Source organism: Hibiscus syriacus, unplaced genomic scaffold (genome assembly GCF_006381635.1).
Source record: "Hibiscus syriacus cultivar Baekdansim isolate YM2019G1 unplaced genomic scaffold, ASM638163v2 tig00110678_pilon, whole genome shotgun sequence".
In the NCBI taxonomy this organism is placed as follows: domain Eukaryota; kingdom Viridiplantae; phylum Streptophyta; class Magnoliopsida; order Malvales; family Malvaceae; genus Hibiscus; species Hibiscus syriacus.
Window position 1 is genome coordinate 401736 of NW_024062822.1, and position 23882 is coordinate 425617.

General features: G+C 34.5%; 1 protein-coding gene across 1 annotated transcript; it reads left to right on the plus strand.

The window, feature by feature from the left end:
• The first annotated feature begins 7489 nt into the window (after positions 1–7489).
• Positions 7490–8184, plus strand: LOC120138180 (uncharacterized protein At1g76070-like). The gene has a single exon (XM_039153751.1). The coding sequence runs from the start codon at positions 7495–7497 to the stop codon at positions 8182–8184; it is 690 nt and encodes a 229-aa protein (XP_039009682.1). The 5' UTR covers positions 7490–7494.
• The last annotated feature ends 15698 nt before the right edge of the window (positions 8185–23882 follow it).

Sequence of the window (23882 nt, forward strand, 5' to 3'; positions counted from 1 at the left end):
TGCAAAGACATGTAGTTGTAAGAAATGGCAAACATCTGGTTATCCGTATGGCCATGTTATAAAAGTTGCTCTCCATCTAAACCAAGATGATTCAAGTGCATACGCTATGGATTGCTACACTATAGAAGTATATCGACAGACTTATACCGAGATTGTCTACCCATGTCCACATCCTTCTGATTGGGACATAACAGATGACTTACAAATAGTTTTCCCACCAGTCATGGACAGCAGGCTACCTGGCCGACCAAAAAATCACGATCGTATACCGTCTAAGGGTGAAGAGAAGAGGATATCGATATGTAGTCGGTGTAAGAAAATTGGTCATACAAGGTTGACCTATGGATCACCAGTGCCATCACAATTATCTTTTCCTCTACCAAAAAATGGATCCTCATCAAAATTCAAAGCCCATATGGTGCCAAGCAAAAGGAAATCAAAATCGCAATCAAAATCAAAATCCCAGTCCCAATCCCAATCGGCTTTACCTTTTTGGACTTATTAACTTAGGTGATTTTTAAATGCAAACGTTGTATTATGTGTATTTTATGTGTGAATGCATACATTTTCAGTTAGACATTCATTAGTAACTTGAGTTTGAACATTGCTATGATCTGTTCAGTTGTTATCATGTTGGGATTTTCTCTTGTGTTTGATTGCTTGGATAGTTGTTCTCTTACTTCTTCAAGTGTCCTTAGCTTGTATTTATAGCTTGGAATGTGTTTGATGTTGTATATACCTTGATGTTGTATGTTGCGATCAACGCGAAAGTCAAATTCGCAACGCGAAATAAGCGTTGCGAATTTGACTATCGCAACGCTTATTTCGCGTTGCGAATTTACCTTCAACATGTCTTTTTTACCTTCAACATAATGCAGATTGAAAATTAAACAACAAATCAATTAAACATTGTTGTGGGTACATTATTTGAACATTGTTATGGGTACATTATTTGAAAAAATAATGTTCCGAACTTCGTTAAAAATAACTCTTTTTCATCGGATTAATTTCATTTTTATGGGTACATTATTTGAACATTGTTATGTATAAATTTGTTGTGTATATATGTTTTGGTTTGATTATATTGTATGTATATTTTCATTCAGATGAGATAGGCTGTGTATAACAAAACAATCTATCTCTTCCATGTGAGTACTTTATTCCAACCATGTGACAAGTGTGACAACCCCATCAACTCACAACTCAGCTTTAAACTCAATCAATATTGTCTTTTAGATTGATGGTTCATAAAGCATGTTACTTGAACAGTATGAATCAATTATGCAATTTCCATGTTCAATTTAACACTGCATTTCAAATTCATTTCATATGTAATTGGAGTTTGAATTTCAATTTCAATTTGAGTTTGAATTTCAATATAAATTTTGGCTCCACTATAAATATTAGCCCAAGCCAATATACATGTTATCATTGATTATTCCAAATTTCCATTGTTTTTTTTTCAACTTTAAACACGAGGGAAATCCAGACCATCGTATTTTTTGGTCAACTTTAAAGCGTCAGAAATGTTTCGGGCGTATGATCTGGGTGGTATACGAGAAATGCAACAAATGGAAACTAAAAATCTCGATAATTGAGGGCTACAACTTGTAATAATAACAAAAATAATAAGTCTGAATTGCTTCTGAGTACCACCCAAATCATAAGTCTGAAATGCTTCTGATGCTCATCAAAATCCAAAGCTCATATGGTGCCAAGGAAAAGAAAATCAAAATCCAAATCTTATATGGTGCCAAGCAAAAGGAAATCAAAATCTACAACTTGAGTTTGAACATTGATATGATCTGTTCAGTTGTTTTCATGTTGGGATTTTCTCTTGTGTTTGATTTTTTGGATAGTTGTTCTCTTGCTTCTTCAAGTGTCCTTAGCTTGTATTTATAGCTTGGAATGTGTTTGATGTTGTATATACCTTGATGTTGTATGTTGCGATCAACGCGAAAGTCAAATTCGCAAACCGAAAATCGTGTTGCGAATTTGACTTTCGCGTTGCGAATTTGTACCTTCAACAGGTCGTTTTTGCCTTCAAACATAATGCAGATTGAATTTTTTAGAAACAACAAATCAACTTTTACAAATCAATTAAACAAGCAAAAAAATAATTCTTATTTACAAATCAAATTAAACAAATCAACTTTTACAAATCAATTAATCAAAAAATAAATCTTATTTCCTCATCAATTAAACAAATCAACTTTCAATGTAAAATTCAATTAAAAAAGAAAAAAAAAGTGTACCCCATACTGTTATTTATGCACAAATACTTTTCACGCAGCTCACTTCAGGATTAACCTGCAGAAACCAAACATTTGCTCAAACAACACTTTCTACACATCTAAAACCAACAAACAGCAAATTACTGAATTCTTGGTACTTAACCAAATATTTTCAAACCAATTAAAGAGTATATATGTTAACACTTGCTCAAACTTACCAATTGTTTATGTACAACTTTCAGCACGCGGATACAGGTAGGCAGCGTGTCATATATATCGATCTGGCCATATAATGCCAAAACCACAAGCCTACTGCAGCTCTATCTCTATCTGTGGGAGGTAGATACTGTATACTTCCTGTCGTCAAACGTTCCAAGCACAAGCATACAAGAGGACCACAATCCCCTCTGACTCCCTGCGTTTGTTGTGGCGCAGTCTCGTCTCTGATCATTGTAATTTTGAACTTCTTTGGCTTCTTGTTTCCAGAATTTGTCCAATAATCAATCGCATTCAAGTATTTAGCCAAATGATCGCTCCATATCTTTGTAATAATATCTCTCAAATCAGACAATGGTATGCAATTCAACATGCTGTCATATACCATTGTCTTCAGGGATGGGAGCTGAAGCTCGACGAGAAGCCAATGACAATGTTCCAAAATAGGGATAAACACCTGCAATCATAAATAATTGTTCACATCAAATAAAATTTATGAAAACCTTTAAAATATTCAAAAAATAAATACTAACCTTATCGACCTCCCACCACGCAAGATAAAGTTTAGCTTTTCCATTAGCCAACTTATATGAAGCATCTCTCTGATCCTTCAAGTGAGCTGCGTGAAAAGACGTTGGCATAATAGTCCATCGAGTACCTCTTTTCTTCAATTTCCTTATTATTAGAAGACGTGACACCCATGCATCAATATGATGTTTTATAAAAAAATAAATATATTAGTGAATTTATTAATAATTTAAAAACAATTAATCAAAATGTAATATAAGAAGAATATAATACTTACCCCCCCTTCGAGGTAGCCATTATCTTCAACCCCTAATAAAATACCCCACCAAGACCGATCAAGAAACAAATGAATAGCATCGTCGATTTGGCATAGGTCAGAATAACACCCCTTGCTCCGCTCATGTAGATAAAAATCAACTGCGGTCTTAGCCCAAAGGGTATTATCCGTAATTATGTTTGGTAGTGTTTCTATCTCTTGCTAAGGAATGGTACTGGCCGGTAACTCATACGAAAGCCAACACACATCCATCATATCGGGCACGGGAGGGGGTTTATCAATATGTCGACATATGATACCAAATGAATCGGGCTCTTAAACGGTGGACAGGACTACTTGAACGATGACATGGGCCTCTTGAACGGTGGGAGGGGCTTCTTTGATGATGAGAGTGGCCTCTTGAACGATAGGAGGTGCCTCTTGAATGATGATAGGTGCATCGAGCTTATTCTTACGGAGTCTTAGCACTAGTGGAGTGAACGGAGACGTAATGGCACGTGCACGACGTCTGATGCGTGAACCCCGTCGTGCAAGAAAAACCCGACGTAAAGCATCTACCTTATCGGGCCGCTGAAAATAAATTAATATATAAATCATTAAATAAATAAATAAATAAATAAATAAATAAATAATGCTGAAAAAAATTTATTTGCATTTTTAGTATATTATTAAATAAATTTACCTCATTGCGTAGAATATTAACCTCATTCTGCAACAATGAAACAATCTCGCGTAGAGCGGCAACCTCATCACGTAAGGTAGATACCTCACCGCGTAGCGCACCATTGTCATCGTGTAAAAACTCCACCTCACCATGTAAAGATCGAACCTCATCATGTCATGCACTATTATCTTCACGTAAAGTACCGACCTCATGACGCAAAGTACCGACCTCATCACGTAATTCCTCTAACTCATCCCGTGGAGGTGGAGAATAGGGAGATAAATGTCATGGCCTCTTTGTCGATTGCCTATCATGAGGTGATGGTGGAGAAGAGGCTCGATGATGTGATGGAATAGGTGATGGTGGAGGTGGAGAAAAGGCTCGATCAGGTGATGGCTCCGGGTGTCGAGCTGTAGAATCGGCCCGATCAGGTAATGGCTCTCGAGGTGGGGGGTGCTCATCATCCGTCCAATAAAAAAAACCGCTTACTAGCTTGCCACCAATCAGTGGCAAGCTCAGCCTCTGTGGGTGTCAGCCTCTGTAATGGATAGTTGGCCACCTAACAATATAAAAGCTCAAACAAAGTTAAACTTGTACTAGTAATAACTTGTTTATATGATATTATTTTTGTGTTAACTTACATCATTCATCGTCGTATATGGGAGTAACTCTTCCCAATCCAACATGCGGATCCTCTTCCAGGTAATAGCCCTAGGAATATCATTTGATCTTTTTATCGCATATGTTCGCATGCTGGGGAAAGCCTTAAATATCCAAATATACAAACAATATAATCTACAAACAATATAATACACAAACATTAGTAATTGTTAAATAATTAATTATAATTTTGGAAACATTATAATATAGAAATTCTTACCTTAAAGGCCCAAGTAAAGCCTGTCAAAGTGTATTTAGAACCATCGCCCCACAAACTTCTTCGGTCCTCAAAGGCAGACGACAACTTCTTTCAGGTAGCTTTCCATAGATATGAACCCTACAGAAACAGGTTCCATGCATTTAGGTCCTCTACCAATAATATTAGGTCCTCAGAGATTGGTTGTCTGCCCTCTTTGCTTAAAAAGCCAGCATGTAAAAGTAATAAATGGCATACTCGGACAACATCAAGGTCATCAATCCAAGTAAAACCATCTTTATCAAATAATCTCTTCAAGTCGTCGACGTGTATACTCGGCTTCGACTTTGCCAGCTCAGGAAAAACCCGATATAACCATGATGGGTGGACGATATGACTAGTGTGCTGACCTACATCATCGTGTCCAAAGCGTAGACCGGTGATTAAGTAAAACTCCTCCCGCCCAAAATAAGTATACGCCGGTGCCGGAGGAAAATGAAACCATATCTCCTCATCACCACGTTGTACCCCCTCGGGTAGATCGTTAGTCATGGTCTGAAGAAACAAATGTGTCAACATAGCATCTCCACCCGTATGTTGCACTTTCAGCCATGGCCCGAAGCAAGTATCCTCAAACAATTTTCTTTGTAGAGGTGTAAGCGTCGACGCAATTTTAGTGGCTAGGCTTAATTTATTCCTTAAGGTTAATGCAGCCGAAAAAAATTTCTACAAAAACAATAAACATACCAAGTTAGATATACCAAAAACTACAAATTATACACTATAAACAGACATGATATTAAACAGTGAAAACAAAGCCAAATATGTTTCAAACTAGCACGGTATTCACCCAAGTCATTATTCCATCATAGTTCACAAAATGCATCAGATAACATTCCAGAAGTAAGAACTTATATAAACATTTAAAAGGATAACATATAGGTTTAGTGCAGGTTCAAGGACAATATAAAGAGTAGTAGTTTATTCTTGAAACTTAAATTAGCAACACTGTGAAATTAGTATTTTTCTTTTTTTTTTGTTGAAGTAATACAATTCATTCAAGTTTCAATTTGGCGAATAAAAGAAGTTTCTTAAACTTAAATTCGCAACGCGAAAATGAAAATCGCAACGCGATTTTAGTTTCGCGTTGTGATTTTCATTTTCGTGTTGTGAATTTGGTGTTGCAATTTAGGGTTTCTTCAACAAAAAGACAAAACAAAGACAAATACTAACTTTACAGGGTTAAAGACTAAACAATTTAGCAGTATTGGCAGCAACCGAATGAATTTAACAATCTCAGTGAAATGGTTAATCTAATAATAATACAAAAATTTCAAAATAAAAATAAGAGATTAAAAAAACTAACCCTCGGTGGTTGATTTTCCATTTTTGACCGTGAATGGTTGTGAGGGTTGATCTGAGAGATGGAGATAGACAGATTTCGTTGGAAATGGGGATGTATTTTGTCGGAGATGGGGATGGATGTCACTGTAGAGAGTGAGAGATGGAGATGTGATTGAGTTGTGCTTTAGGGTTTTAGGTTAGAGATGATTTGTGATAATATTGTTTATATTTGTGTTGCGAAATTAATATTGTGTTTCGCGTAAAAACATTTGACTTTCGCGTTGCGAATTTGACTATCGTGTTGCGAATTTGACTTCTGTGTTGCGATTTACAAATTCACGTTACGAATTTGACTTTCGCGTTGCGAATTTGGAAAATCGCAATGCGATTTACATATTCGCGTTGCGAAATTAGAAACTGGGTTGCGAAATTAGAATTCGCGTTGCGAATTTGTTGGTCATTTTGGCAAATCCAAAAAAAGTTGGTTAAATTCGTATATTATAAGGCATTTTTGGTCACTGAGGTTATTTTCTCTTGATTATAAGCTTGGGAATTGGCCACTCTTTGTATTCTTCCTTATCAAATGGTCAACATGACATGTTCGTGAATAGCTCTTCCTTATAAGATGGATTCAATTGGAAATTATTTGTCTTTTTCTCTTACACGCATATGTATGTGTAAAGATTTAATAAGATTGCAAAACTGATTTATTGATAGGAAAATTAATAAAATTTGCTAAATTTATGAACAAATTCTTTTAAATAATGAACAACACGTTCTGTAAACACAATTGTTCGAATCCACTAATTCTAAAGAGAACAATACTGCTTTTAATTACTAAAGTTAATTAATGTGTTAGATGTAAAGTAATTGAGATGTTGTTTGATTAGGGTTCAAAAAAATTCGTTAAACCATTGTCTATTACATGTAACATTTATTTATTTTAAAATTAAATGAAATTATAATAATAAATAATTAAAAGAGAACATCACTAAACTTGAGCCCAAGTACCATGCTAGATTCAATAACAACGTGAAACTAGTACCATAGCGTTTGTTCACATCTCTAGGGAATATGGCCATTACCAAAATAGCATTAAGAGTTTTTGTTTGTAGTGGTATAACTGAATGAATAAAATTAAAAGTCTTTATACTATTGTAATTTGCATAACATCAACACGCTAAGCTAGTTTCATCATCTAGAAAATGTCAATGCGCTTTTGATTGTAACGAATGGTCTTAGCCTCTTCGGCCGTCCGTGATGATTCTTACTACCAAATCTGCAAAGTAGTTGCCGGCACGAAACTTCTTTTTGAACCCATCCTCTTACCACTTTTACATCAAACAAGCCACCTGTTTTGAGCGTCTGACCCGAGATGGAGAAACTGGTAACGAAACACAAGAAGATCCCGTCGGCCTTTCTGCCAAAAGCAGCATTGTCATCTGTACTAAGTTCCCAGGTAAGCCCACCAATAAGCCCCGTGGGTAAAGCATCTTCGTCCTCCAGTTCTACCATCGTCGTATCCTTGATTCCGAAGGACGCTCCGAGGAAGTCCAAGAATGGAAGCTTCGATGCACGTGAGCCAGCGTTGCCAAAAGTTTCGTGCATGGGACAAATCAAAAGCAAAAAGAAAAAGAAAAAACAAGGTGCTACCAAATCTAAGGTGGCCTCTGCCTCGCCTCCACCGCAAGCAATAGTTGCAGAAGAAGTGGAGAATAAAGGGGCATTAATTAAAGAGACAAAGCGTGGTGATAAAGCTAGTGTTTCCGATTCCCAGGCGAAGATTGCAGAAGCTACGAGGGTTCTTTCACTTGGGATGATGAAGCAATTCTCGAGCACACGTGGCTCGTTGTCGGATTTCGATTGGGCTTGTGATGCAGCACCTGGCATCGTCACCAATCCTTTGTACGAGGAAAAGGGAGGGAGAAAAGAAAAGGTTAATGACAATGGAGTCGTAGTTGAAGAAACAAGAAAAGCAAAGTTGTGGAATAGAAGAACCACCACACGTCTAACTCCAATTGTAAACTCTATTACCGTCCGTGTACTGCGATTAGTAATACCGTAAAATTAATTATTTGTTTAAATTAACTCCACACATCATGTTAAAGTCGTTTTAGAACATTCCCTAGGTCCTATTAAATAAGTCTCTTTTAGATTTTAAATTTATCCCATCTAAAATATTTTATTAGAAAAGTCAACAAACAACAATACTTACATTTTTTGTCCTTATATGTCCCACTTTTGTACACATATCAAAATAAATTTGTCAAATTTATCTCCTAAAACTATGTGTATAATCAATATGATACACAAATTATGAGATGGAGGGAGTATTTATATTAAGATTATTTTAGGAGTTAATTGCATTATATGTTCTCAAACTATGATTCTCATTTTAAATTAGTTCTTAAACTTTTGAATATTCCAATTTCATCCTCAAACTATGACTTTTGTTTTAAATTAGTCCTTAAACTTTTAAATGTTCCAATGTAATCGCCAAACTATGACCCTCATTCTAGATTGGTACCCAAACTTTTGAATATTCCAATTTCATCCCCACATTTATCTAAATATGTAATTAGTTCCAAGCATAATTTAACTTCAATTTTTTTTTCAAAAATATAAAAATATAATTGGGTCTAACGATTTTATTAACAAAGGATGCTTTAAAAAGTTTGGGGCCGATTTAGAATTAAGATCATAGTTTGAGGATGAAAATGAAATCTTCAAAAGTTTGAGGATTAATTTAGAAAAAATAGTCATAGTTTAGGGATGAAATTGAATTATTTAAAAGTTTAGGGATTGGTATAGAATAAGAGTCATAATTTGAGGATGCTTTTGCAATTAACTCTTATTTTAGGTTTAAAATAGGCTTATCTCACAAGTAAGTACCTAAAGTATATAAACTTTTTCATTTAAGTACCAAAAATAATTTTTTTGTAACAATAAGGATCTAAAATTATTTTTTTGTCAAAATAAGTACTTAAAGTATTATTTTGTTGCAATAGGTAACTAAAATTTATTTTGATCGGATGACTTAATTGATTTAATTTATTAATTTAAAAGTTCAATCAAATGCAAAACTAAAATTTTAATTAACTTTTCAAGAATTTAAATACTTCATATATCTTAAAATTTATTATAATTGTAGGATGAAATTAAATTGAATCAGGTTTATATTAACAAAATTATTAAAGTAGAATTATCAAATGTATCAAAAATGACAAATTTAGCTTCAGTGTTGTACACCGATGCCAAAAAGGTCACCTACCAACCCAAACAAGGGCGATACGGATGCAAGCTAAGGTGGGAAAGGATCGGGCAATTTTGTTCAAAAATCACTCAAAAAAATAAAATAAAATAAAAAACAACAATTTGACACTTTTTTTTATTATGTGCCAAACTAGCGCACTTTATGACAAAATAAGGAATGGGATGGCGCGTTGTGTGATTTGGCACGAAGATGCGTTTCAGGACAAATTCTTTAGGCTAATTTGGCACGCACATATAGGAAGGCACGTTGTAAGAATTGCGCCTTCACGAGATTTTCGCACTAGTTGAGAGGCACGTCTTTCATCCCTCATTCCTATTGTCGCTAATTCTCGCCCATATTATCCGCCTAAACCCTCTCCCCCTCACCTATGTAAAGCACTCTCCATCTTTAAGGTAATCACACCAAAAAATTATATCATCCTCCCTAATATCTCATATGTCTCTTTATAGTTTCTTTTAAGTTGGTTGGTTATCAGGAAATATTTTTAAAGGTATAAATTTGTTTGTATTCCTTTAATATGTATTTTTTAAAATATTTTATTATTTTATTAATTAATTGTAATTACTAATTTTTTTTAGTTTTTGTAGTTATAAAATGGAATGTGAGATGCTGCAGTCAGATGCAAATCATATTTTGAGTTATTTTTTCGATATGATAAAAATATTAAATTATATTATTTTAAAATTTTATTAATTTATTTACTTCAATAAATTTTTAATTATTTCAAATTTTAATTTGTAGAATATTTATTAATTAGGAAAATGATTGTATACTAGAAGTGTTTATTCGTAACAATAAGATGAACACATTGCGTTGTATCTAGAGGTATTTATCCGAGGCCAAATTTGGTTACATAGCCAAAATTGTTGGAGGCTGTAAACTTGAAACCACCCTCATTTCTACATTAATCGAGAGGTGGAGACCATAGAGACACATATTTCATCTTTCATATAGGGAGTGCACCATTACACTGGAGGATGTTTCAATGCATTGGGGCTTCTGGTAGATGGAACTGTTATTTTTTGGTGTGGCTAATGGTGATTGGTGTTCTTTGTGCATGAAGTATCTTAGAGTTTCCCCGATAAAGTTCAATGGTGGCCGAATAACGTTAACATGGTTGCAATCCACTTTTCAAGAATTGAACGAAAATTATTTTGGGGATGAAGCAAAATTATTTACTCAGACATATATATTACAAATCATAGGAAGCATCTTGATACCCGACAAATCTTGTAACCAAGTTCATTGTATGTGGTTGTGTCACCTCATTGATTTTGAAGTAGCCGACACGTTGAGTTAGGGGTCCACAATTTTGGGATTTCTGTTAGAGAAATGTGTTGGTCAACAAATTATAGTAAGGGTAGATTACACTATTCCTCACTAAACTGTACTTTTTTCTCATATTTTCCTCACCCAACTTTCAATTTTTCTATTTTGCTCATTGAACTTTACAGATTGAGTCATTTTGCTCACTCTGTCGTTAACTATTTAATGACGTTATTACGTGGCACAAACATCAAAATTACGTCGTTTTGAAAAACTCAAATATACACCTAAACGACCTTGCTTTGAATTATATATTGAAAGTTCGGTGAGTAAAATAAGAAAGAGGGTAAAATTCAGTGAGGAATTGTGTAATTTACCGATTTTCCTTTTCGTCTCCATTTTCTCTTCACTGGCCACCATGCCATTTTCATTTCAGGCTACCATCCACCGTCATTGATGGTGGTCATTCGATCTCAAATTTCATGGGTCTATTCATCTCGACCCTCTAAGTTCGAATATGGTGGTTATTTTACCAAAAAAATTCCCAAAACCCGTAAATCTCGACTGAAATGTTTGAGTTCCCTCACTTTTAATCTCGATGTCGAGGTGAAACGACCCATAAAATTTGGGATCGAACGACCACCATTTACGATGGTCGAAAATGGCCAGTGGTGGCATCCGACCACTAGTTCTATGTTATTTTCTCAATTATTATATATTATAAATAATAAAAAAAGATCACATCATCAACCGTTAGAGAGAAAACAAGGGAGTGAGCAAACTGATTCAATTTGTAAAGATTAGTGAGCAAAATAAAAAATTGAAAGTTGGGTGATAAAAAAATGAGAGAGAGTATAGTTCGGCGATGAACGATATAATTTACCCTTATAGTAAAACTACTATTGGTGGATGTCTCCTTTTTCTCTTATCGTGGGCGTCGTATCATATGTCTTTTTTATGTCTAATCGTGAATGAGTCATTTGTATTCCCGTTTTTATTAAGGTAATTTCAATACTGAATTTATTTATAAATATTTTTTAACTATAGAACGAAATATGCTTTTATATTAAATAGATTATCATCAACAAGAAAAAATCATCGTGATATCCCTGTTGAATTAGAAGATACCTGATTACTCATTGATCAAAAATAAGGTTTAGAGGTATGTTGAGTTAATCGATCGATGGAATAGGCCAAGAGGGGGGTGAATTGGCAATTAAAATTTTGGTAGAAGCTTTTGCAGAAAATTGAAAGTAATTGCACAGCGATTTATAGTGGTTCGACTTTCTCAACAAAGTCTACGTCCACTACCTTAGCTATCCACACTAAGGATTTTCTAACAAATTCACTAATTTGTTCTTTCTTTTGAGGCCAAAGAGATAACCTTACAACTCCCTCAAAAATTATACCTCAATTCTTGAGAACACTCTTTCTCAAAGAGAATATTACAAATTTCGCAAACTTACAAGAAAACCTCACAAGGTAAGATGTTTGCACAATTCTAGAATAAAGAAAGAACACTCAATAATAAATATAATTGAGCACAATAAGTGTTCTTGAAAGCAAAATGAATATTGAATGAAAAATAGGTTTGAAATGCTCAAACTTGAGGTTTGATGCTTTCTCTTTGATTCTCTCTTGATTCTAGTTGCTTGATATTTCTTGTTCTTGATCAATGGCTTCTAAGCTTGTTTAAATATACCTTCAAATGATTCTGAACGTTGGGGATGCTTAGTGGAGTCAATATAGTCATTTAAGTGTGAAAACAATTAATAAAATCAGTTGGGAGCGTCAGTGCATCGATGCATACCCATGGTGCATCGGTGCATTAGTGTAAAATTCAAATATTTTGACCGTTGGACCCTTAGTGCATCGGTGCATCAAATGCACTGAGTGCATCGGTGCATCAAATGCACTGAGTGCAACGATGCATGGTATGTGCATCGATGCATAAAATGCATTTGATGTTCAATAAATTAATTGATGCATCGATGCATGCCCTTGAAAAATTGATTTTAGGCTTGATTTTGGTTCAAAATACTTTGTGAAAATTTGTTTAAAAATAGTTTAAGTATAAAACACAAATTTACACATTTAGTAAGGTTTAAAATTGATCTTGAAAGACTTTGAGTAATAGCTTGATATTCGAGTAATTAAATCGAATATTGTTGAGTTAATCGAATGACAAAATTGGCCAAGAGGGGGTGAATTGGCAATAAAAATTTTGTGGAAGCTTTTGCAGAAAATTGAAAGTAATTGCACAGCGATTTACAGTGGTTCGACTTTCTCAAACAAAGTCTACGTCCACTACCTTAGCTATCAACACTAAGGATTTTCCAACAAATTCACTAATTTGTTCTTTCTTTTGAGGCCAAAGAGATAACCTTACAATTCCCTCAAGAGTATACCCCAACTCTTGAGAACACTCTTTTCTCAAAGAGAAGATTACAAATTTGCAAACTTACAAGAAAACCTCACAAGGTAAGATGTTTGCACAATTCTAGAACAAAGAAAAGAACACTCAAAGATGAATACAATTGAGCACAAAAAAAGTGTTCTTGAAAGCAAAATGAATATTGAATGAAAATAGGCTTGAAATGCTCAAACTTGAGGTTTGATGCTTTCTCTTTGATTCTCTCTTGATTCTAGTTGCTTGATGTTTCTTGTTATTGATCAATGGCTTCTAAGCTTGCTTAAATACACCTTGGATCACTTCTGAACATTGGGGATGATTAGAGAAGATATTATAGCCGTTTTAGTGTGAAAACATTTAATAAAATAGCTTGGTGTGTGGGGGTAATCGGTTCCCCCTTGAAGGGAATCAGTTCCTAAGTGTAAAATTCAAATATTTCGACCGTTGTACAAGGGGGGGGGAATCGGTACCCCCTTGGGGGGATCGGTTCCCTCCGAGCATACTGGAATTCTCAGAACAAAACTGTTTAGGGGGGAATCCTTTCCTCCTATGGGGGAATCGGTTCCCTCCGAGCATTCTGGAAATCTCGGAGCCAAACCATTCAGGGGGAATCGGTTCCTCCTATGGGGGGGAATCGGTTCCCTCTGAGCAATCTGGAATTTTTGGCTTTGAATTGGTTCGAAATACTTTGTAAAATTATTTTGAAATTATTTTATGATTAAAACTTAATTTTACACTTAAGTAAGGATTAAAAATGATTTTTGAAATATTTGGAGTAATGTTTTGATATTCGAATAGTTATATCGAATATACTTAGAAAATCATTTGGAAAATCTTAAAATCCATTTAACTTAATTTGTTATATCGAAATATCAAAATGTTTCAACAATCTCCCCCTTTTTGATATAACAAAACATTTTAGTAATTTTAAGATTTTTGAAATCAAGTTTTGAAATTACTCCCCCTTACTTTAACACTTCTTCAATTTATCAAGTAAAACATTTAACACTTATTCTTCTCCCCCTTTTTGTTAAATCAAAAAGACATTGTAAAACAAGGTTTTGAAATCATTTAACCAATTGATTTATTAATTATAAGCTTAAGCTGCTAAGATCACAATCAAAAGAGAGGTTAGCCATTAGTTTCATAAATCAATATTCATAAATAATGTGATATGGCAAAATTGGTCATATTGCTAATGATGATGTAAATGATGCAAAAATGAATAAAACACCAAACATATAAGTTCACACCATTCATAAATCCAAAATCCAATAATCCAAAAAATCAAACAATCCAAAATATCCAAAATGTTGAAACAATATTCTTTTTGTTCAAAGTTTTAAAACTAAACACATAATCAAACATCCGGATCGGTAGGAGGAAAACGGGCTCGCATAGCGGCCATCTCGTGTGTGAGTTCATTGATACGAGCGTTGGTTGATTCATTGTTTGCACGCATCTCCCGAAGAATCTCTAATTGTTGAGCTCCCATTGTGGATAAATGAGACTCTATAGAGGTAAAGCGCGAGTCCATGGTAGCGTATCGGAAATCGAATGTCTCCATAAAGGATTGAAAATATGGAGGCATTTGATGCGTTTGTTGTGCTTGCTCCTCGGGTTGTTCAGGTTCTTCTTCAGCTTCATCGATATCCCTCATTAATTGTTCAAACTCGGATCTTCGTCAGCTTCGGGTGGAGCTTGTGAAGAACTAGCTCCCGGAGTAGAAGATCGAACCCATGCACCGGTTTCCTTATTTTTGACCCATCCCGCTCTTGTTAAAGAAAGAAGATTGATTTGTTTCTTAAGAGGAAATGAGGCATCTAGACCAACTCAGAGTTCGGCTTTAGAAAAGAGATTACTAAGGATACAACCGTAAACTAGTGAAGAACAGAGTTTCTTATTTGGCACTAAGTTAACGGTTTCAACGATCTCAGCAAAGATAATCTCGGAAAGGTTTATTTTTATATTGTTTTCAAAACAATGCAACCACCAAAGGTCTAAAGCTCTAAGAGTAGAATAACGACCCCGGATGGTCGAAACCACCAAGTGATCATAAGATGAAGAAAACGCTCATGGAGATCTAAAACACTTGCACTATCATTCCGTTTATATCGTGAGCCTAAAACTTGTTTTTCGTTTGATAAACCTTCATTATCCAAGCCTAAGGCATTGGCTATGTAATCCGGATCAAGATGGAAATATTGACCTAGGAGGTAGGAACGCACTCCTATGGTTTTGGTTTTGTCACGATTTTTGATACAAACGGTATTACAGTAGAAGATACGAACAAGTTGATGATAGACAATGGGTTCAAGTTCGAAAAGTTTATCAAATTTCCATTCGTGCAAGATAGGGAGATATTTAAAGTTAATGTCAACCATAGTTTGAAGAGATGGGATACGTTCTTCCCTAATCTTATACGAGTCAAAATATTGGTAAAACCAATAACGATAATCTTTAGGACCCGGTTGATTGAAACAAGAATTTTGGATAGTCAAGTTAGGATCAAGATTTGGAATAGGATTTTGAGGGATAGGAGGAGGATTTGAAGGTGGATTTTGACGACTAGAACGACTAGATGAAGACCTAGGACGTTTAGGATTGGACATGGTTTAGGAAATCGGAATAGAATTGATAACCTACAATTTTAAAAACAAATGTATGCAATTCAATTAATCCCAAAACTCAAATGAGTCCTCAATATTTCAAAATTCTCTAAATCAATCCTAATGGGCAAAGTTTTTGAAAAACTTTTGAAAAATATGGTTTTGAGAAAAAATATATATGTATAGTTTTTCATAACAACAAAATAATTTAATCAAAACACAATAATTTGAAAAATAACATTTTTTTTCGAAAATTTAAAAAAAAATTGAAAAATTCTTGTGTTTTTGATGAAATTAGTTGTAACATCTAGTTTCTAATCACTAAATAATCAATGCCCGATCACTATTTCAACCTAGAACTAATTGAAACTAATCCTATGTTCAAAAATAATGAAATAAAGAGTTTAGAAAAATTTACCTTGAAAGATGAAGATTGAGGGGATTTAGATGTTGTTTGCACGATTTTAATGATTCCAACAGGTTTAGAAGATGATATTTGATTCGAATTCCGATTAATATCGATGATTTGAGGCAAGAAAGGAGATTTGAGTGTTTGAGGAGGGTGAGAAACGGTTTGAAGAAAATATAAGGGTTTTGGGAATTTTGGGGTGTTCTGCCCGATTTTAACAGAACCCCAGGGGGTATCGATTCCCCTGTGGGGGGAATCGGTTCCCCTTCAAAGGGGGAATCGGTTCCCTCATGGGGGGGTCGATTCCCTCTGCACAAAAATGCTAAAATCCGATTTTAAACATCCAAAATGCTAAATTAATCTTCTTTAGTGGTATTGGCAACCCATATATTGAAAAATAATCATGTTCAAACAATTAAATTAATCTTTAATCGATTTTTGAACATAAAATTAATTTTCACTAAGAATTATAAACTCCCCCTAACTAATAGCAAGAATGCAATCAAAAATTATTATTATAAGCATTTTTCAAGATTTATTAAAAATGCTAAAATTATTTTAAACACTAAGTGAAGATAGGTCAGTTAAACCTAATTCTCTCCTAAGTGTCCAAAATCTTTCCTTATCTAAGGGTTTTGTAAAGATATCCGCTAATTGGTGCAAAGTATCAACAAATTCTAGAACTACATCTTCCTTAGTGACATGGTCTCTAATGAAGTGATGTCTTATTTCAATGTGTTTGGTTCTAGAGTATTGGATGGGATTTTTAGTGAGACAAATAGCACTAGTATTGTCACACTTGATAGGAATAGTACCTACTTCAATTCCATAATCAAAAAGTTGTTGTTTCATCCATAAAACTTGTGCACAACAACTACCAGCTGAAATGTATTCGGCTTCAGTGGTAGATAATGCAACACAATTTTGTTTCTTTGAAAACCAAGAAATCAACATATTTCCAAGGGTACACTTCTTCTTTTATAAAACCATTTAAAAATGCACTTTTAACATCCATTTGATATAATTTAAATTCATTGAAACATGCAAATGCTAATAACATTCTAATTGCTTCCATCCTAGCTACGGGAGCGTATGTTTCATCATAGTCTATGCCTTCTTCTTGAGTATAGCCTTGAGCAACAAGTCTAGCCTTGTTCCTCACTATATTACCACTTTCATCAAGTTTATTTCTAAAAACCCATCTAGTACCTACAGTAGATTTATTACTAGGCCTTTCAACTAATGTCCATACTTTACTTCTCTCAAATTGATTTAATTCTTCTTGCATAGCCATAATCCAATGTTCATCTTTTAATGCTTCTTTGATGTTCTTAGGCTCTATGCATGAAATAAATGCAACATAATTACAGATATTTCTAAGAGAAGATCGAGTAGTTACCCCTTTTGATGGATCACCTATAATTTCACCATCTTTGACATAGTTGTACTCTCTTGGAAAAGATACTTCCCTTTCTTCAATGGTTGGATTCTCGAGGGGATCATGAGTTTCCTCATCTTTTGTTTCTTCCTTTGATGATGATTCTCCAACGTCATGTCTAACGTCATTTGCTTGTACAATACCTACATCATCATTAACAAAAGAATCCTTCCTCGGAAGGGGATTATCATCGAAAACAACATGTATAGACTCTTCTACAACTAAAGTTCTTTTATTAAATACACGATAAGCTTTAGAATTTAAGGAATAACCCAGAAAAATTCCTTCATCACTTTTAGCATCAAATTTACCAAGATTTTCTTTACCGTTGTTTAAAACAAAACATTTACATCCAAAAGGATGAAAATAGCTAATGTTAGGCTTTTTATTTTTGAGAATTTCATATGGAGTTTTCTTTAAAATTGGCCTAATCATTACTCGATTTACAACATAACAAGCGGTATTTGTGGCTTCCGCCCAAAAATATTTTGGCAAATTATTTTCACAAAGCATGGTTCTAGCCATTTCTTCTAAAGTTCGATTTTCCTCTCAACAACTCCATTTTGTTGAGGGGTTCTAGGTGCTGAAAAATTGTGGCTAATACCATTAGAATTACAAAACTCAATAAATCCAAGATTTTCAAATTCAGTTCCATGATCACTTCTAACACTAGTGATAGAGTAACCTTTTTCATTTTGGATTATTTTTGAAAATGTGATGAAATTTTCTAATGCTTCATCTTTAGTACTTAAGAATAGAACCCAAGTGTATCTAGAATAGTCATCTACCAAGACAAATGCATATTGTTTTCCTCCCAAGCTAGTAGTTCTAGTTGGCCCAAAAAGATCTAAATGGATCAATTGTAATACTCTACTAGTTGATACATCATTAATAGATTTAAAAAAAACTCGTTTTTGTTTTCCTTTAGCACAAGCATCACAGATTTTATCATTATCAAATTTAAACTTAGGCAACCCTCTTACTAAGTCTCCTTGAATTAACCGTTGCAAAACACTCATACTAGCATGACCTAGTCTCCTATGCCATAACCAACTATCATGCTCATCCTTAGCAACTAGGCATAAATTAGTCATATCAATAGAATCTAAATGCACCATGTAAATGTTTCCTATTCTATGACCAGCAAGCATAATCCGATTAGAAGCAATGTCAATGACTTTACAACCATTAATTTCAAATAAGACATTGAATCCTTTATCGTATAATTGACTAATACTCAATAGATTATGCTTTAATCCATTCACATATAAAACATTCTTAATTTGTATGGAAGAGGTATTACCTATTGTACCAATACCTTCAATGTAACCTTTTGAATTGTCTCCAAAAGTCACTTCTCCTCCATTTTTGGCGTTAAGCTCAATGAACCGGCTTTTGTCTCCGGTCATATGTCTTGAGCATCCACTATCAAGGTACCATGAATTTGAATTTGTTTCCCGTGCCTTGTAGCAATGCTCCTTTCCCTACAAACATAGATTAATTTTTGATTTTTGGTACCCAAATTCTTTTGGGTCCATATTCATTAGTTTCCAAAATCCTAGTCCCCTTAGGTATCCATTTGTGTAGGATATCTTTATCTTTAGTAGTAATAAGTCCTTTAGGAACCCATATACTTCTAAAGATTTTACCATTTAAGGTTCGTTGAGGATTTCTATGATTGTAGTTTCTAAAATCTTTTCTAACAAAGTTGGATTTTGAATTTTCTCCTTTTTCAAAACGTTTTGTTCCAACTTTATCAAAAGAAGTTTTAAGATCATCAATTTTCTTTTGATGATCATCATTGACCTTTGAAAGTAAATTTTGCAAATCTAAATTTTTCTTTTCAAACTCTTCTAGTTTGATTTGCAAATCTTTGATTTTACTTTCAAGATCATTTTTGGTTTTGGATATGAGTTTATTTTCATTTTTCAACTTTGAAACATCATTTTTGTATTTTAAAAATAATTTCTCATAATCCGAAGCCAACCCATTATATTCCTCTAATAGCTCATCATAAGATAAATCATCAAAATCAGATGAGTTAGAGGTTACCTTAGAATCTTCCCCAAATGCCATTAAGCACAAGTTTGCTACTTCTTGTTCTTGTTTATTGGAACCTTCTTCATCGCTCCATGTAGCCACATGAGCCTTGTGCTTATTCTTTGATTGACCCTTCTTCTTCAATTGTGGGCAATCATATTTGACATGCCCTGGTTTTTTGCATTCATAGCAAATGATCGGGTCCTTCTATTTTGGTTCATCTTTGAGGCCTTCATTTCGTTTGAATTTTATTCCTCGGTAAGGTCTCATCATTTTTCTGAACCGTTTGGCAAACAATGCCATTTCCTCGTCATCATCATCATCATTAGAATCACTCTCATCTTTTATGGATTTGAGAGCAACTCCAATGTTTTTCTTCTTATCCTTCTCCTTTGGTGTCTCTTCAACTTTATCAAGGTCCACCTCATCTTCAAGCATCATCTCATGAGTGAGGGGTGAACCGATAAGTTCTTCAAGAGTTAAAGACGATAGGTCCTTAGACTCGATGATTGCCGTCTTCTTTGATTGCCATGATTTTGGGAGGGAGTAGACTAACTTCCTCACAAGCTTTTCATTTGAGATGATCTCTCCATATGATTTGAGACCATTGACAATCGTTGAAAATCTATCCGTCATAGCTTTGATGTCTTCATTTGGTTTCATCCTGAAATTTTCATAGCTATGCGTTAGAATACTAATTTTTGATTTCTTTACCTCATCGGTACCTTCATGTGTGACTTGAAGCTTGTCCCATATTTCTTTGGCGGTTGTACACGATGAAACTCTTCCGTATTCATCTGGTCCAAGAGCAAAAAAGATAATATGGATGGCTTTGGAGTTGAGCTGGAACATTTTTGTATCTCCTTCACTCCACAACCTTGGATGAGTGATAGACTTAATATATCCTTCTTCTACGGCATTCCATGCTCCCATGTCACTTGCTTGAATGAAGTACATCATTCTATTCTTCCAATAGGCGTAGTTAGCTCCATTGAAGAAAGGAGGCTTGTTGACGGGCATCGAATCGAGACCGGAGTCGTAATTTGAAGTGGAGGCCATTGATGACTTGGTAATCGATGTAACTCTTCCCGGATCGACTCAAGAGGCGATTAAACCTTCAAATGAGTTAGGCTCTGATGCCAATTGTTGAATTAATCGAATGACAAAATTGGCCAAGAGGGGGGTGAATTGGCAATAAAAATTTTGTGGAAGCTTTTGCAGAAAATTGAAAGTAATTGCACAGCGATTTACAGTGGTTCGACTTTCTCAAACAAAGTCTACGTCCACTACCTTAGCTATCCACACTAAGGATTTTCCAACAAATTCACTAATTTGTTCTTTCTTTTGAGGCCAAAGAGATAACCTTACAATTCCCTCAAGAGTATACCCCAACTCTTGAGAACACTCTTTTCTCAAAGAGAAGATTACAAATTTGCAAACTTACAAGAAAACCTCACAAGGTAAGATGTTTGCACAATTCTAGAACAAAGAAAAGAACACTCAAAGATGAATACAATTGAGCACAAAAAAAGTGTTCTTGAAAGCAAAATGAATATTGAATGAAAATAGGCTTGAAATGCTCAAACTTGAGGTTTGATGCTTTCTCTTTGATTCTCTCTTGATTCTAGTTGCTTGATGTTTCTTGTTATTGATCAATGGCTTCTAAGCTTGCTTAAATACACCTTGGATCACTTCTGAACGTTGGGAATGATTAGAGAAGATATTATAGTTGTTTTAGTGTGAAACCATTTAATAAAACAGCTTGGTGTGTGGGGGGAATCGGTTCCCCCTTGAAGGGAATCGGTTCCTAAGTGTAAAATTCAAATATTTCGACCGTTGTACAAGGGGGGAATCGGTACCCCCTTGGGGGGGATCGGTTCCCTCCGAGCATACTGGAATTCTCGGAACAAAACTGTTTAGGGGGGAATCGGTTCCTCCTATGGGGGAATCGGTTCCCTCTGAGCATTCTGGAAATCTCGGAGCCAAACCATTCAGGGGGAATCGGTTCCTCCTATGGGGGGGAATCGGTTCCCTCTGAGCAATCTGGAATTTTTGGCTTTGAATTGGTTCGAAATACTTTGTAAAATTATTTTGAAATTGTTTTATGATTAAAACTTAATTTTACACTTAAGTAAGGATTAAAAATGATTTTTGAAATATTTGGAGTAATGTTTTGATATTCGAATAGTTATATCGAATATACTTAGAAAATCATTTGGAAAATCTTAAAATCCATTTAACTTAATTTGTTATATCGAAATATCAAAATGTTTTAACAAATATACTTTTAGAAAATCATTTGAAAAATCTTAAAATTCATTTAACTTAATTTGTTATATCGAAACATCAAAATGTTTTCAACAATCTCCCCCTTTTTGATATAACAAAACTCTTGAGTAATTTTAAGATTTTCTTTGAAAATAAGTTTTGAAAAAATTTTGAAATTACTCCAAATTACTCCCCCTTAATATAACACTTCTCCCCTTTTAAAACTTTTAACACTTAACACTTCTCCCCTTTTTTGTTAAATCAAAAAGACTCAAAAACTGAAGGCTTTGAAAAACATAGCCAATTGATTAAACATTTTAATTGAATATAGCTTAAGCTGCTAAGATAAAAAATCAAAAGAGAGGTTAGCCATTAGTGTTCATAATCAATATTCATAATAAAATGTGAAATGGTAAATTGGTTATATTTCAACTAAAAATAAATGATGCATATATTGAAACAAACCAAAATATATATGAAATAAAAGTTCAAATATCCATCAAACAAATATCCAACAATCAAAGAAAGACAATCCAAAATATTTTAACAATTTAAATTCAAGTTCAAACCCAAAAACAATCAAAATAAGATAAGTCTATTCATACATCGAAGGATCGGAAGGAGGAGGAGGGTAACGAGCTCTCATCTCAAGCGTAAGTGCATCCAAACGATCATTCATATCTTGTTGTCGAGCTCCCAAGGTAGAGAGCTGAGACTCAATGAATGTGAAGCGCGAATCCATGGACGCTTACCGTAAATCAAATGTCTCCAAAAACGAACAAAATATGGAGGCATTTGATCTTCTTGTGGAGCTGGTTCCGGTGCAGGCTCGTCATCGGGTATGTGATCATCGATGTCTTGCATAAGTTGTTGAAATTCAGGATCATCGTCATAAGCCAGAGGAGGAGGAGGAGCACGAGAGGAGCTAGGAGCAGCTCTTGAGGAACTAGCTCCCGGAGTTTGTTTACCGGGTTTAAAAGCCCATAAACCAGTTACCTCATCAAATTTCCAATCTGATTTCTTCAAGGATGTGAGATTGATTTGATTTTGGAGTGGGATAGGATTGTCGAGAGAGACGTCTAGACTAAGTTTGATAAAGAGGTTACTAAGAAGACATCCATAAATCAATGTTTCAACATGTTTTGAAGGAACAATGTTTATGATGCCCACTAGTTGACTGAATATAATGTGGGGCAGATTTATTTTGATTTTATTTTTAAGACAATACATCCACCATAAATCTCTAGCACGAAGTGTGGAGTACCTACCTCCGGATGGTCTAAACCACCAAGAGATCATCAAATGGAGAAAACGATCGTGATGAGATCGTAGAGTACTAACACTTTAGTTTGGACCATAGGGATATTCCACATTTTCACTCTCATTATATACACCACTATCATCTAACCCAAATCGGAAAGCTATAGTCTCGGGGTCAATATTAATATATTGGCCTAAAAGATAGGATATAATGGCTATAGTTCCACATTGAGTTTTATTTTGAATACACACTGCTTTGGAATAGAAAATGCGAACCAATTGTTGATAGACGATAGGTTTAAGCTTAAACAATTTATCAAACTTCCAAGCTTTAAGAATCGGAAGGTATTCGAAATCAATGTCAACCATGGCTTGAAACGAAGTAATACGCTCTTCACGGATTCTATAAGTTTGGAAAGAGTTTCTGTACCTAGAGTACAATTCGTCTCTACGACGCTCAGGCATGTTAAAACAAGATCCTAATAAAGATGAAGGTGGAGGAGGAACGAGATTAGGAGATTGAGAAACGGGATGACGTTTTTGGTTTGACCGACTCGAAGATGACCTAGGTCGTTTAGGATTTGACATGATTAAAGGAAATCGGAATAAGGAATATCACCTGCAATTTGAAACACATGTATGCACAATCAATCCCAAAACTCAAATGAGTCCTCAATAATTCAAGGTTCCCTAAACCATATCCTAATGGGCATGTTTTGAAAACTATTTAATAATATTTGATAATCATAATATAGTTTTCATGAAAACAACACAATTAAATAAAAA